This window comes from Carassius auratus, chromosome 14 (assembly GCF_003368295.1).
Source record: "Carassius auratus strain Wakin chromosome 14, ASM336829v1, whole genome shotgun sequence".
NCBI lineage: Eukaryota > Metazoa > Chordata > Actinopteri > Cypriniformes > Cyprinidae > Carassius > Carassius auratus.
Window position 1 is genome coordinate 18,023,439 of NC_039256.1, and position 17,284 is coordinate 18,040,722.

Below are 17,284 nucleotides of genomic sequence, written 5' to 3' on the forward strand. Positions count from 1 at the left end.
GTACGGTAAAATCAATTCTGCAGTCCATTTTTCCTGTCAAAGCAATCGCACACTGACCTGGGGGAGTTCTCCTTCCTGTCGTGTTCGCTCTCGCTGCTGCTGTTCCTGCTGCCACGAGCCACATCCCTCCGGTCCCGGCCGGTACTCCATCTGCTCGCTCAGCCACATCTGAGTCCTTACGGCTGGCTGGATGGGCGACCCTCCCACGGCCTGGTGCCTGAGTGTGGGACCTCTCTGCCCGGGCGCCGCCTGGCCCATCGTGGGCGTCTTGCTCTCTGGTAAGGCACTATAGGAGAGGTCTAATGTGCTGGGCTTGAGCGGAGAGGAGCAAGACGAGTTCGTTTTACCCAGGGTGTTACTGCTGCCCAGGTCGTACTTAGTAAAGTCAGAGCTGGTGGAAAGTTTGTGCAGGCTCTCAGAGAGAAAGCCGTCTGAATAAACAGGGTCCTGTCTGTAGCCGTAGAGCACACCTCGATCCAGGGATCCATGCGGATCCATGCGGTACGAGGGTCTCCCAGAAGGGGTGGACTTTTCCTGGCTGGTAAGACGGGTGAGGGAGGACCAGCGGCGCACCGGCCGAGGGTCTTTCATGTCCAGGGGGCTGTCGAGGGGAGAAGGGAGCTGGCAGCTGCTCCAGGGGCTGGTGGGGGCCGAGGGCACACTGAGTTTGGAGCTGGACGGAGATGGCATGACGTGGGCCGTGGGGATGGGACCTTGTGAGCGCAGAGGCTGGAAGGACAATGTGCCGCTGGAGCTGGAGTGGTCTGGAGACAGACAGAAAGGGACACTAAATTTAGACATTTTAGGCTTAACTCACAATGTTAATGCTCCTGCTAATGTCAGGTGTTACTAGAAAACAGAACATTAATTTAAATGTAAACACATTCTGGATATCATTGCTTTGCAGTCAGTATGAAGACAGCTAGCTGGTTTGTTATGGATGGAAAAAGTTCACCCTCAACTGAGTATGAACTTTATTTACATATGTTAAATCAAGCAGTAATATGGATATAAACTGAACATACTGTGAATCAGAGACAAATGCTTCTCACAGTCAAATGAAAAGAGAAAAGTCTCATTAGGACGAGTGAAAGTTAATCGTTTATTTGACTTCCACCCCCCAGAACTGTTTTCCAAACCCTTGTCCAAAAGTATCAGACCGAAAAGTTTGGAGTGACACAGTCCTGTGATGATGATCTCAGGAAATGGACATGCTGGAACACAAATGAAGCATTTCACACTCTACTCTTATTCTTCCTGAGAGACTGCAATGACTGAAAGAAACTTAATACTGACCCTGCCCAGAGTCCTCCAATATCCCATCATGCACTGGGGATTCTCCCAATCACATAGCATCTCTTTCATGCTTTAAAAACAGACCACAAACACTGGGAGCAAACACGTCATGATAAACAGTGACTGAACTCATCTGACTGTGAGTCACTGCAGGAGAAAAACACATCAAATATACAATTCTTCATCAGACCTCAAACCTATGAAAACAGGATTCAGAGCCACATATATATTGTCGTTTGCACATATTATTTAAGTTGCATTTATAAGGCATGCACCAATATGGCTGAAGCAGAAAACGATAATAAATATTTTAAAATAATAATTTTATGAATGTTATATTTATTATACTATAGATAACTATAGACTATAGATCCGACAATAGTCTTTGGAGGGACTTAAATTACTAAATTAAATAATGATATAGAATGTTGTAATGTAAATTAATTTAGTAAATGGAAAAATAAAAATGTATGTGAAGTACCACATTAAATATCCTTTAAAACGAAATGCACAAAATCCAAAATAAAATAACACCTTGAGGTAAAATGTAGCGCATAACAGAGCAAATAAATATGTAATTAAATATTACATCAATAAATAATCATAATGAAAAGTCAGTACAAATAAACAAATAAAGCATGATGTATATATATATGCTTACTTTTTACAGCAATTTTATTTATTGCTTCATTCCATTAAATATTTTATAATTTCATTATATACTTATTCTATTTACTCTCCTAAATCTCTACATAATTGACAACATGACAGCAAATTTAAATCTATACTTATTCTACTAAAGCTCTAACAATTTTTATTAGTTTTTAATAATAAAGCTGATTAAAAGAGGACTAATATTTTTAATACTTTCATGAAAAAATTGTCAAAAAAAAAAATATATATAATACGCTTTCCTTCAGTTGGTGTAATCTACTGTCATCATATTGATCCATTAATAATAAATGAATATTCTTGACTTGACTATTCTTGAATCAAATCGGTTCATTTATATGTTTCAATGTTAGGTTATCTCACAAAGGTAGTTTATAATAATGTTTATACAAAGAATAAGCCAATTTATTTTTCCATCTTTGTTTCTGCTATTCAGCTTTATTTCCATCCACATCCCCCATGCTCCCTCACTTCCTTGTTAGTTATGAAAACTCCTTGAGAAATTGTCCCATAATTCACAAAGTCCTATTGGAGACCCCTGACAGGCTTTCAGTGATCATACTCAAATAATGAACTCTACATATCAATTTTATTTATTAATTTTTTCTTGACCAACTTCTTATGCTATAGTAAACTGGAGCTCATCTTTACACAGGTCTGCAAAATGTGGCTCTTTGTTGGCACAAAAATGTCTGCCAACAGAAGACCAGCTGGACCCCAAGGAGAACTGAGATGGCACATTCTACAGAAGAGACGCTGCTCTTGCAGATGTACTGTACACTCAAAGTATTCTGCTAAACAAATCACAGGGAATTACCTGGCTTTCCAGACTGACAAGACTACTCTCGCTTTTGCTTCCAGTGCAACAACCATGTTTTGACTAAAATGCAACGCCATCAACTTGTGTTTCTGACCACTGGATCACAAAGATCACCTGAGATGGATGAGATGTATTTTGATATCAGGTGTAAATGAGGATCTCAAGGCCTTTAAATCTAGGTCTTTGTTGAGCCTTCAAAATGCAGTGTTAATGAACAAGCGAAGACCTTGAAAATGGTTAATTTTATGGCATGGTTTCATAATTTCTTCACCATCTCTTAGAAAAGGTAAAGTGAAACCAAAAGAAAGAAGTGAAAGTACTTGTGCAGTGTATATTTACTCCGATATGAAACTGCAAGAGAACAGCTAAGAAATGTTTCTAGTTTATATAGCACCAAATGCAAACATACAAATGCAGCTGTCTGCTGATTTCTGAAGGAGCAAATGTGGAGGAGCCAAACATCTGTTCACCTTTACGACTTGAGGGGTTATGTGGAAGACACACAAACAGCTCTTGGAAATGGAAAACATATAACATAAACCTGACATAATGAACTATTTTATGCACACACTATGACTTCATACTGAAAAACTGTTCACTCTCTATCCTTGTATAGTCAAGTTGCCTCTAAACCCCCTTATATTTGGAGTGCCGTGTCGTAAAACGGGATGGACAGGCCATACCAGAGAGGCTGGATTAATCTGCCCAAAATAACCTCATCTGGTTCTAATTTACATTGGAGTGGAAAAGTGGGAGGCAGAGCAAACCAGGACTGCTGAAGCCTTGGGCTAGAGGTGCTCCATTCCCAGAACTCCCTGTGGGGGGGTGGGGGGAGATGGGGGGCTAACCCACCGATGAGCATCTGCTATTTATCAGGGCTGAGTAAATGTGACAACCATGTTTGAGATCAGTCTACACAAATCGATTAGCATGGTACAGATCAAGGGGCAGATTCAAAAGATTTCAAATGAAATCGATTTGGTTTTGAAGCTCATAGCAAAGGTGAGGGAGAATCAGGAAGGGCTGATCTATGATTGGTCGACGTATCCCTAGGGCTGAATCGATGTGTTCAGGTCAATGTCTGTGCACTTTCGTGTGATTTGGGTTTCTTGCCATGTTTCTGTCAGATGCTCTGTGATAAATGCAGTGCCGTGTGTGTGTGTGTGTGTGTTTGTACCTGTGAGACTGAAATGTGGGTCACCCAAATCTACAAAGCTCTTCCTCCTACTGAGATCAAACCATTTATAAATCATCAAAAAACTTTTTTTGATTTTGACTTTTTTTCGTACCTGATTTACTTGTGACAGATTATTCTCAAAAATCTGAAATGTGGTATAATGATAATGTGATCAAATGTGCTATAATAGATGGATGGATGGATGGATAAAATCTACATTGATCCTACTTTTATACATTTATAAATCATCAAAAAAATAAAATAAAATCATATATATACAGTGGGGCTCGAAAGTTTGGGCACCCCTTGCAGAATCTGTGAAAATATGAGTAATTTTCAAAAAATAAGAGAGATCATACTAAATGCATGTTATATTTTATTTAGGACTGTCCTAAGTAAGATATTGTGCATAAAAGATATTAACATTTAGTCCACAAGACAAAAAAAATGCTGAAATTATTAAAATAACCCTACTCAAAAGTTTGGGAACCCTTGGTTCTAAGTACTGTGTTCTGTTACCTGATGATCCTCGGCTGTCTTTCTGTTTTGTGATGGTTGTGAATGAGTCCCTTGTTTGTTCTGAACAGTTAAACTGAGCAGCGTTCTTCAGAAAAATCTTTAAGGTCCTGCAGATTCTTCGGTTTACCAGCATCTTTGCATATTTGAACCCTTTCCAGCAGTGACTTTATGATTTTGAGATGCATCTTTTCAGACTGAGGACATTTGAGGGACTCAAACACAACTATTAAAAAAGATTCAAAGATTCACTGATGCTCCAGAAGGAAACAAGATGCATTAAGAGGGGGTGAAAACTTTTGAACACAATGAAGATCGCCAAATTTGTCTTATTTTGTTGAAATATAATTTTTTTCCATTTAGTTCTGCCCTTCGTAAGCAACGGTACGGTTTCCCGGTACACAAATTAAGTACAATTTACCTTGATCTTCAAACTCCAAAAGTTTTCACCCCCCAGCTCTTAAGAGTCCCTCAAATGTCCTCAGTCTGAAAAGATGCATCTCAAAATCATAAAGTCACTGCTGGAAAGGGTTCAAATATGCAAAGATGCTGGTAAACCGAAGAATCTGCAGGACCTTAAAGATTTTTCTGAAGAACGCTGCTCAGTTTAACTGTTCAGAACAAACAAGAGACTCATGCACAACCATCACAAAACAGAAAGACAGTCGAGGATCATCAGGTAACAGAACACAGTATTAAGAATCAAGGGTTCCCAAACTTTTGAGTAGGGTCATTTTAATAATTTCAGCATTTTTTTTGTCTTGAGGAATAAATGTTAAAATATTTTATGTACAATATCTTACTCAGGACAGTACTAAATAAAATATAACATGCATTTAGTATGATCTCTCTTATTTTTTGAAAATTACTCATATTTTCACAGATTCTGCAAGGGGTGCCCAAACTTTCGATCCCCACTGTATATATATATATATATATATATATATATATATATATATATATATATATATATATATATATATATATATATATATATATATATATATATATATATATATATATATATATAGTAATTATTTAGTAATAGAAGAGTAAGAAAAAGTGGTATAATAAAAGATGGATGGACAGATGAAAAAAAAAATACTTTCACGGAAATACAGATAGATAGGCTGATGGATGGATGAAATGATATGGAACGACAGACAGAATGTTAGACAACAGACAGATGGATATATCCTGTTGATCGATTTGGTTTGCTTCTGTGGCTACACTAATAGAGTTTTAACTCGCCAAAGTGAAATGCTACGGACACACAAACACACACAGCGTTATAACACCCTTATGTCATAAGAGTCACATCACAACAGCTCTCCACCCCCGTATCCTCCTCAGTGACATCAATTAGCATGACGTCCACACGGACACTGTCAGAAAACATCTGCAATCTGTGTCCAAACGTGTCTTAGATTTCACTTCCATCTCCCTGACCCAGAGTGAGCAGAAAGTACTGTTATTGCAGCTGCCCTCTCAGCAAGTCATTCAACCCCTCACAGCTGGAATACATGCGTTTATTTTTTTATTAAGTGCTTGCTAAAAATGAACGTTCTCAAAATTGTTACGTAGCATAAAATCGACTTTGAGAGGTAAAAAAAAGAAAAAAAAGAAAAAGAAAGAAAGACAGCATGACAGATCAATGAGATCAAGATCACTGCGTTTTTCACAGGATTCCTCTATTAAACATATTTTTCATATTCTCCCCTGGAGAAAACTGTAATGAATTAAAAATTGTGGTCATTAACGAATCATTGGTTTGAAGTGAAACTTCAAATGAAAACTTTGATTCAACAAATCGGTTGATTTTGTTCATTTGATCCTGGCTGATCTGAATCTCAAGTTCATCTCAGTCAATTATTTGGTTTCACAGCTCAGAGATAAAAACCTAAAGCAGGTTAAATGTTGTTTTGCAGCCATACCTCCTCAGATGGCTTGAAATGTAGCACATGAGTCATATGTTCCACTTTTATGCTAAATTAATGGTGCTGTTGCACATAATGGTCATTTACGCGCAACATTAATGAAGAACTGCACATGTTTATGAGTAAGCGTACATGTGAGTACTCCATATCTAGAGTATCACAACACACTCTGACATCAGGTGTCAAGCGTGTGCCGCCTGCTTTTGGACTACATTAGCACATATTTAACAGCTGCTCTTAGATTTCACTGGCAAGTCTATCACCATTAGCCCGGCGCCAAAAAGACGGTTGCTGGGGACCAACACGGAACTCAAGAGCCATTCTGGTAAAGGCCCTGGGCCAAGGCACGTCTAATAAAAGTTTAGGCATATTAAAAATAAATGACATGATGGGTGCTTCTTGAATCAGTGATGGTTTCTGGTAACAGCAATATGGAGACAAAAATGGCAAGTTCAAATCAGGCACAGTGATTATTACTGGTTCACAACATATTTGGGCACTGCACAACCCAGGTGACATCATTCAATTAGTCACATGACTGTGCGTTCACACCGCCGGCGTCGAGGGCGTCAAAAATCGCTCTGGCCGCTCTCTGCTCATGACGCTGCAGAAAGATTCGTGAGCGCTCAGGCGCTGACGTAGATCGAATGCTTATTTTGTATTTAAATCGTCCACAAAGCAAACAAGCTTGTTGATCTTGTGAAGACTAACCATAAGGAGGGTAACGTTAGAAGTTAACCTCATTAAATATTGTTGTGGACAAAGTATTAAGATCCTTTACCTAATAATGTTTAAAGCACTGTAAAAATACTCTGATGCAAGTAAAAGTCTTGGATTGAAAATGCTACTTAAGTAAATATAATCAAGTATAAACATTACTTAATTTAAGTATAATCAGAAAATAATCATAATACGCAAACAGGTACACATAATAGATTATTGCAAACCGGAAACAGTAATAATCAACCTGTCCTTGGGAACTAATGTGGTCGGAGCTGCGTTCTCTGGAATGCTCTCAAGCGGTGGACTTCTACGTTCCGATTGGTTGCTGCCCAACCTCGTCATAGCTCATTACCATAAAGTTGCCTTGATTTCAACTCTCCTCGACGCTCTCAATCGCCAAGTCGCGCAGCGCCGCTCATCGCTGCTGCTCGACGCCGGCTTACATTGAAAATGAAGACTTCCGGCCAGTTTGACGCTCTCGACGCCTGCGGTGTGACGCACAGTGACAATCACAGGCGATTGGCTGGAATTCCCATCAGATAGAATGATAGAACGCAACATAGAACAATAGATGGATAAAACGATAGCATGATAGATAAGTAGACCTATAGAATGCTAGATACAACGCTAGATAAAACAGTAGATACAGAACTATAGAATGATAGAAAGATGGAACGATTGAGCGATAGATAGATGTGCTGGAAGACATCCTTACTCAGCCAAGGCTCTGGAAAGCTCTTCCTGACACGTCAGTTCTGTCAGCAGTCAGTATTTCCAGCTTGCTGTTGCATCATCAGCTGCTCAGAATTCCACAGTGACACACGAGAGTTGATGTAACGACTCCGAGACGAGGTCACGGTCAATCCTCCAGAAACACGAGCAGCACTGTGCAGCAATACGGCTACATGTCATCTGAGCTCAACCGCTCCAGACAGCCAATTACTGACAGAAACCCCTCCAGATCTGCACTCCGTATACCATTTAGAGTGGTAGTTCATCCAAAAAGGAACATTCTGTCATTGACTCTCCCTCAAACGTCTTTCTTCCATGGAACAAAAAAGGAGATATTTAGCAGAATATTCACACTGCCAGCTCATTCAACCTTTTCTATACACTAAAAGTAACTGGAGACTGTGTGCTAGCTTGGTAAAGTTGTTGACGGTGTTAGTGAGCAGACAGACAGATGGCAGTGTGTAATCTCCTCTAGCCTTTAGTATTAATTTAACACAGTGTAGTAGTAAACATGGTCACAATGGTAAGACCAGGAGGAGCACAGCAGTTCAACTCTAAGCTGAAAAAACACAGGCCTCAGCAGAGCATTAATGAGGACTGGGAATGATGCAGAGTGTGTTTTCAAACCGGTCAGGCTAATTATCAGCTTTGGGAACAGAAATGCTGAGCCATTACAAGGTGTCTGTGTGCATGTATTTGTACGTACTCAAAGGAATGACTGCTAACATGCCACTTGATCTTGTCGAAAAAGAAATGTCAATTGTGCAATATGGATTCACTACATTTGAAGAAATTGTGATGCAAATATATTACAATTGTATGGCAGAATGTACTTTTTCAAAGTACCAATACTAAAAAAAGGACTACAAATAAAGACACTACACAGAATTTCTAAAATATTAAATCTCATATCACCATATAAATTGCAAATAAATAATAACAATTTTTAATATGTCATGAATTCGACTTATCAGACACTGTATCTGATTATTAAAATATACAGAAATTATTAAAAGGGGTCATTGTGAGATGGAATAAAAAAATAAAAATAACTTTGGAAAACAAAATGGATCACATAGGGCCCTAAATTAATTTTTGTTAAACTTTTAAATTATATAAATCATATATACACACATTCATAAAAAAACATAAATGACAGCTCATGCTCATGATCCAGTTCTTCCATTTCCATCTCTTCCTCTTCCTCTCTAAAGCATCAACGATACTATCCCTTCCTGTGTGGTTTTTCACATCCTTCCATTAGCAGCTTCTTTTAAAGCAAAGGCAGCATTATGGCTGCATGCATATTGATCTACAGTACATCCTTATCCAGTAGACTGTACAGTAGTCTGTGAAGCCCCACTAACTGAGTTACATCCTGCCCCGGTGTAATCCGTTTACCTCCTTCCTTCGAGGTAAAGTGTGTAATATAGTACTAGCATGTGGTTTCTCATTCATCATACATGTTCTTTCATACACTCTCTCCTTGCACAGCGTGTCTTATTTCATTCATGAGTTCTCCCTTACTATACGGGGTGAGGAAAATGTCAGGACAAGAGAGGCAATCAAAATAAAGGTTGTTTTTAATTAATTCTAATTAGTTCTAATTAATGAATTACTCAATTTTATTTACTATTTTAAAATGACTTAATTGTTCATTTGTTAATGTATAAATAAAAGTAACAATAATTCAATAACAAATATAACAAATAGTACCTTTTATTTTTATATAGTATTAATTTGACTAACTTTTTTAAACATTTATAAAAAGTCTTAATTTAGTTTTAAATTACTTTTTCATTCATTTAAAATGTAATTATTATGTGTCTGGATATAAATATGCCATTATACATAGTAAACATTATGAAAGAAAACGTGATATTAATTTTTTTTATATCAGCTGTTCAAAATAAAACTGTTCAACTGTTCTAACCACTTCGTAAAATCACACCAAAAAGGCTGACATTTAAGCTTTTCCTCTACCAACAAATAAGAAAAATTGATAAACTGATAAAAAGAGAAAAATTAAAAGGCCCTTATATCAACGTACCTCTCAACAGAAGCATCATGCGGCACTTTGACCTTCACATGAAAAACACTGCAGATGATGAAAGAACAATTTCACAAGATTATAGTATTAGGTAGCAATTAAGAAACTACTGCAAACATGTACAAAAAATTTATAAATAAATAAACTAACGCAAGCAAACATGCATTATTTTTTCTCTAATATGGTCGTCCAACTTGATAGATCTAAATATGCAAAGATCGGTCTCTCGTCTGTTTCTTTTTATTTTTTTCTGCCTCAGAATTGCCCAGCTTTCATTGGCCAGACCTGCAAAGTAAAGAGCAACTATCATACAGTTTTCACACAAACATCACTCCAGACCTCACAGTCAAGCGCACTGCAGCTGGAGCCTGGTGACAGACGTTCCAGCCCTCGGGGAGCACAATAACAGAGACCTAACACACAGGATCACATTCACACAAAAGGACCATCATCACAGCCGTAATGGCTTACATGTGATTCCCAAACAGATGAAAAGAGGTCAACATAAAGGAAGCTCTATGTACAAGGTCCCTTTATGACTAAGCTGTGCCAGAAAACATATGGAACAGTTTGGGATAAAATGGTAAAACAGCCCAGTCTGGATGAGAATAAACCAGTCTGGTGTTGAGAAGAGAGAGGATTAGCTTCTGACCTCATTCAGAAGCCGCTCTCTTTTTTACATTCAAGGTCTTTCATCAAATAAACTCAAATGAATTAAAGAGCTACAAATTTCACAGACTAACAAAGCTTAAAATTCATTATAAAAAAAACTTCTTTTTTACACTACAGTTCAAAAGTTTGGAGTCAGATTTTTTTTTTTAAGGCAAATAATTAGTATTTTAATTCAGCAAGGATGCATTAAAATGATATAGTAAAGATATTTAAAAAATGTAACAAAAGATTTTCATTTCAAATAAATGCTGTTTTAACTTTCCATTCATCAAAAATCATGAAAAAACATCACTGTTTCCACAAAAACTATTAAGGATCACCACTGTCTTCAATATGAATTATAAGTTGAATATAATAATAATTATAACAATTTGAATTACAAGAATAAATTACATTTTAAATTATATTTAAATAGAAAACAGTGATTTTAAATTGTAATAATATTTTACATTACTACATTTCTGATTCGATAAAATAATGGTGAGCACAATCTAAAACTTTTGAACAGTAGTGAAAATTAAGCAGAAACATTTTTTATTTTTTAAAGAATATTAATGCGCTCAACTTCAACTATGTTGACTAACAACTGTCTGCTGTATCTAGCGGACTTGAGCAACAACAACCAAAAATGCAGAGTTTAACAGTGTGAAATGCATCTGCAAATCAGCAAAACAACATTACATAAAATAACTGAGACCTGACCTTTACTTTTTTCAATGAATTCCACTATGGAAAAGTCAAGCAAAGCTTGGTTTGGGATTTGTGGAAAGAGCCACTTAAGCCCAAATAGTTTCCTTCCTCTTAGTGAACTGAACATGAATCATTCTGTATGCAAGGTCTCTGGGACTACAGGTTTCATAAGATTATGTAATTATGGATAATGTTAAATTGCTAAAGTGCACTGGTGATCTTTCAACAGTCAAAAACTATATGTTCTACAGATGAGGTGCTAACCTACTTTTGCGAGCCTTGCCTTTAGTACATAATTAGAGAAATTACCCAGTCTCAGCGAGGAGGTGTTTCATAGAATGATGTACTGTTTTCTACAAGATTTAGTCCTGTTTTCTATGAGGGTGGCGATATGACTCATGTTTCACAAGTAAACAAAAGTCCTGCTTCTACATCCATGATCAGGGATGCTGAAAATCAATTAGTCTGCATACTGTCTGAACAATTAGTCAACTAGTTAGTCATAAGAAAGCTCTAAATAAATAAAAAACATTTTTACTTTTTTTTTAATTGCAATGGCACAGAGCAACAACATCAACAACACAGAACAAGACAAAAGCCTGAAACATGAATCTCCACTTAAAACTATTTGGACTCACAACACGTCTTGAAATATATTTTTAAAGATGATGAATTTGTAACCAAGCGCTACTTTGATTGTGATGGTGCTGTAATAAAGATGAATTTGTAGAAAAACAAAAGGGAAAAAATCTATAGTCAAGCTCACTAATCAAATAGCGGGCTGGACGACTAATACACAGTCATCTAGTCAACCAATCTTGATGGAAAAATACTGATGAATCACTTTAATAATGAAGAAGAACGACAAAACCACATTAAGAAGCTACTGGAAACTTGTGGTTTATTGTAGTTACCTAAGTATCGACGAGAAGTGAGTTAAGAGTCTTGTTCATGATTCAAACCAAACAAAAAATCAAAATGTCTAGAAAAGCAAAATGATACTAAACCAATAAGAGCATGGTTTCCATAAACACAGCTACAGTGAGTCTACCATGTGATTCCAAATGCTGACCTTGTCTAGTCTTTTCCTTACAAAAGCATATTTTTTGTGTGATTTTCACAAGTCCTTACATTTCTCTTTCCTCCATACTATGATCAAGATATGCTGGATACCAAACAGATCTGCTTTCAACGGTGAGTAAAAACTGGAAGTTAGCCCATGCTGCTTGTGTGGTTAAAACCCATAGAGATTATTAATTAAAAAGGGCAGGGCAGAAGCTTTCAAGAGTGAGTGTGGCTGCACTCCTAATGTAATTAGAAAGCCTCACACAGACAGACCTCCATCCTTTCACGCTGCTCTCATCTATAAAAACAAGGCATCTTATTGAACGTTTACATACAATACAACGCAAACTAGGTGATCCAAGTTATGAAGTTGAGATGGAAAATCCTATTTGGGTAGACTTGACCCTTAATTCAGAATTGATTGAGCCAGCGTTCACATGAACTGAAAATCCTGACGGTGAAACGGTGGGTTAGTTCTGGATGACCCAAAGCTGGCAGGATTTTTTACACTGGTTGACAACACTGAGCTTTCAACACAACAACACAGTATGTCAGATGAGTAAATGAAGATGCCAGCTGTCTCAAAGCAGATGCCAGAGAAAAATCATTCTGGAAGTCAGGGCTTCACAAGTTACAACATCACACATTACAAAAAAAAAAAAAATAATAAAAAATAAGAATTTAAGAATGACCCAAAAGGACTTAAGTCATACAGTCTACAAGCTTTCTTTATTATGTAGATTGTTAGGCATTTATCAAGAAATTTTAGTTTTTGAAAAAACATTTCACATTGTGGCTGTATTACCACCTCGGGTGTGCATTAATTATCATTAATTCAGTCACTGACAATTATTCCAATTATAATAACTTTATATTTTTCTAAAAGATGATGAATAATGATTATTTGATTAATGATTAATGAAATGTACATAATTGAAAGTTAAATTGAAAATTAAAAGGAAAACGCTTTTGGCACTCATGTAAACTAAGAAGAGAATGTAAAATCTCATTCCTCATTCAGAGTCTAAGACATCATTAGTGCGATGGCTTCAGAGCAGCTGGGATATGAAATATGTTTTGGGATGGGGTTAAGGGGTACAAGGCACAGAAAGCCTTGAACAAACAATACTCCCTTAATCATGCTAACTGCATTACCCAACTCTTAGTCAAATGCTAATACGCTAGTCTCAACTGGCTAATCAGACAATACCAGGAGCTAATCTAGGCCAAATCTAATCGAGGGTAACATTTTGACCAGGAATTCCCCTGGGACTAAGATGTTCGCTGAAGATCACACAGATTTGAAGACACCGATTTGGTTAATACCATTGGATTGATGCTAGTTTTTCTTTTACAGAGCAACTTATATAAGATTGTTAACCAGTTTTGAAAAATAATAAAGATTATTAATTTGTCAATTACAATAATAAACTACCACCTGTCAATGTAAATATATACTCACATTTTTATTCAACCATAGATAAACTGAAACCCATGTGAAACAGAACAATAAAGTAACCGTATTTATAGGGATCTGCTCAGAGTCGAAAAACTATAATGAATACTTATTTTGAAAAAGCATAAATAAATAAAGATATAAATTTAATAAATATATAATGCATATTTGCACTATGGAAAAAAGCGAGGAAAAAAAAGCTACACCTAAAAATGTGATGTTAATTAAGTTCTGACAGACTTTTGGTTTAACATTCAAACATATGCATTAAAAATCATACTTTTATGCACTATATGTAATGCATATTTAAATCATGGAAATTAAATGGAACAGTGATACATCTTAAATGGGACTTTAGTTTACACCCTTTTAGTTTTATTCTGAATGCAGATATATATGTTTGTCATTATATACACAGATAATGGCTTCACTCCTATAAATAAGCACTGATGTGTGACATAGTGCTGTTAAAAGGCTAAAAACAGTGCAATAGCAAAGCAGCACAAATACAGCAGTATGCATGACACTGTGTTGAGGTCGCTCCTTGTGTATTTATGGGTGCTTCAGTGGCATCCAAGGCATCCCTTCCAGCAAGTCTTGGGGCACCTCTGTGTTTATTCTTGGCTGATAAGTCAAGTGACTCAGGTTTCCTTTCGACACAGCTGATCCTCACACAACAAGATGACACTGACCGTCCTGTACTACATTGCGTAAGTGCTCCATGGAAATGCATGAGTACCTGGTAAAAACAACGCTCAAGGACAAATGTTTACGGATCAAGGGCATTCATTTGATTACTGATCATTTATCATTACTCAGACAGATCAGGAGTATGGCAAGTGGGGCAATGAACATGTTTCTTGATGAATTAAGTCAAGCTATGTCATAAAATCAATCCCATGCAAGGGTTGTTGAAACAAGAATGGAGTCCACGAAAGGTGCCATGAGCCCCACAGGGGAAATTACGAAGCTGCGGGAAAGAGGAAATTCTGATCCTTAGGTGAATGAAAGTAGGTAAATTAATCTTCAATAGGCGACATCTTTTCTCAAGGTTAAACACGTGTCACAGGAAAACCTGACACTTGGTAGGAAAGGGTTTTGAGAATGAAGACATCTTACAGGGAAAAGTCATGAGAACATCAGGGGCCAAAGGACAAGATGACAAATAATAACCATCAAGCAACCTTTCGACCTAATTTCCTTCAAACATGTTACAATTAATTCATTAGATTGATAAAATTAATATATATGTATGTATATAAATATACACAACTTCACAGATCAACAGAAGAAACTTTAAAGGGTTTTCTTTGTAAAATAAAATCAATAGTTTTAAATGCTATAGGCTAAAGAACGTTCTAACAATAGAATAATTAAAAAAAATATTACACAGTTATTAGTTTAGGTATTTTATAGACGACATTAAACATAATGAAATTATTCTTGTTTTTGATGATAGCTGATGACACATATAGAATCTAAAATGTATCTAAATGTAAAAATAGTCAGAAATGAGAAAGCACAGTTAAACTTCCAATATCAATATAGCTCATATCAACCACTACATAAATAAATGCAATAAATAAAATCTCCCTATAAATTGTATATAAACCTAAATGTATTGAATCCATAAGCCTTTTTAAGCCTGTTGTCTTGAGGCATGGTGACTCTGCATCTAAGGTCACATGTGCTCAGAGTGACTGAGTACAATATGACAGGATGTCCTCAATGCAGGACATGTCTCCAGGCTCACAGATATATGGCACATTCTAATGAACCGTAATGAGGCCGTCTGCTAATTATGAAATCCACATGAGGAGAGCACACCCCTAGTATAAAACACAGCAAATGCTAAGTCCTTTGATTAGCAGTTAGCAATAGCATAGACATGCAAAACTAGATCAGTGATACCCAAACATAAGGGGGAATTTCAGACTTATTATTGTCATCATCATCATATGTGTTAACTCTTTCAGCTCATGAAATCAAAATAAGTCAATAAATGATAAGGTCCAACTGTCAGCTACATCATGGCTAAATAGACTAGACTGTTTCAGTGTTTTATAGAGTGAAAATGAAATAAGCCTATTGTACGCCGAAAACTAGATATAGTGAGTCTCCCAAAATAGTATTCATTTTCATGTAGATTACAGCCAGTGAGTCTTCATTAGAATACATTCAGGAGAGAAGAACTTCGACTTCGGGTCTGCTTAAAACCATTCTTGAGCACAGCACAACACAGCCAGATTAAAACAAAGAAGCTTATTTTGGAGAATCATTCTTAAGCCTTTCTTTATCAGATTTACTCTGTCCTGCTCAGCTTGACAGTGTATTGCCTGTAAAATCACACTGGTCTCACTGCAGCAAAACAGTGATACTTTAAAAGAAACTTCAGCTTGGTTGTATTTAGGGGTGGGCGATATCTCGATATTTAAAATATATCGAGATATTTTTTAAACACGATATGGATTTTGACATATCGTATATATCGATATATTGTTTAAATTCTGATTCCGCCACTTTGCTTGTTTGCCTTCCCTGTGCTGTGCTCGCCCCCGCTCGCTCGCCCCCCGCCTCCTTGCTTTTGTCCCCTCTCACCTCGCGTGTAGAGAACTAGTCAAAAAAAAAAAAAAAAAAAAGACAACTGGCTCCATTATATGGAGATACTTCAGTTTTAAGGCGTAGGGCGAACGGCAGGCAGATGTCTACTGTAGGGCCCAATGAAACGCGGACGGAATCGCGGAATCCTGTCATAAAAATGGAATCTACAGTTTAACGCGGAATGTCACGGAATTGGTCAAATTTTAAATGAATTAATCAAAAGTCGGTCATGCACTTACATCAAATCGCGAAATGGACTAATATCTGCAAATATTAACCCGGAAAAGTCTATTTAAATATGAATCCTGCATGTTCTGCGTGTCTGTGTCAACGAATGGAGCAGAAGCGCGTCTTCATTCATTAAACACGGAAGCTCGCATAACGCTCGCGCTGATTACATTGTCTTTCCTCTCTCTAAATAAAGACGTGAACACATGAGGAACATCTCCAGAACTGCACTGAGAGTCACTTCATGAGCATCTGACCGTTTGATTTGAGTAAGATTAGCTCATATCACATCATAGACTGTGGTATCACATACACAGAACTGTAAAGTAATTGAAAAAAATAAAAGTATTTGACAGAAATCTATTACTATTGTACAGCAGAATGTAGATAGCCCACTACTACTACTATTAAAATCAAACGAACATAATTTTATAAGGAATAATCACACAACATTTCTCCCATGTTTTATTTTTAATAGTAAATCCCCTTTGTTTACCAAAAAATAAAGTTTGCTTAATTTTAAATAATTAAAAGATAAATTAAATGAATGTTTTATGCCTTCATTTGATAATCAGTAAAATGTAAATACACAGAATTTCTGAAGGGAAAAAAACATTTCACATAAGGCTATTTTAAGAATTTTTTTTAA

General features: G+C 36.6%; 2 protein-coding genes across 3 annotated transcripts in view; both read right to left on the bottom strand.

Moving 5' to 3' along the window:
• LOC113113858 (RING finger protein 44) overlaps positions 1–17,284 on the bottom strand; it is a 1,123,463-nt gene that overhangs the window by 952,867 nt on the left and 153,312 nt on the right. The window lies entirely within an intron of this gene.
• LOC113113848 (centrosomal protein of 85 kDa-like) overlaps positions 1–17,284 on the bottom strand; it is a 57,094-nt gene that overhangs the window by 29,254 nt on the left and 10,556 nt on the right. For both annotated transcript variants that reach the window (XM_026280359.1, XM_026280358.1), the window contains exon 3: positions 58–764. In XM_026280359.1, coding sequence (XP_026136144.1) covers positions 58–764 — 707 coding nt within the window. The remainder of the gene's footprint in view (positions 1–57; positions 765–17,284) is intronic.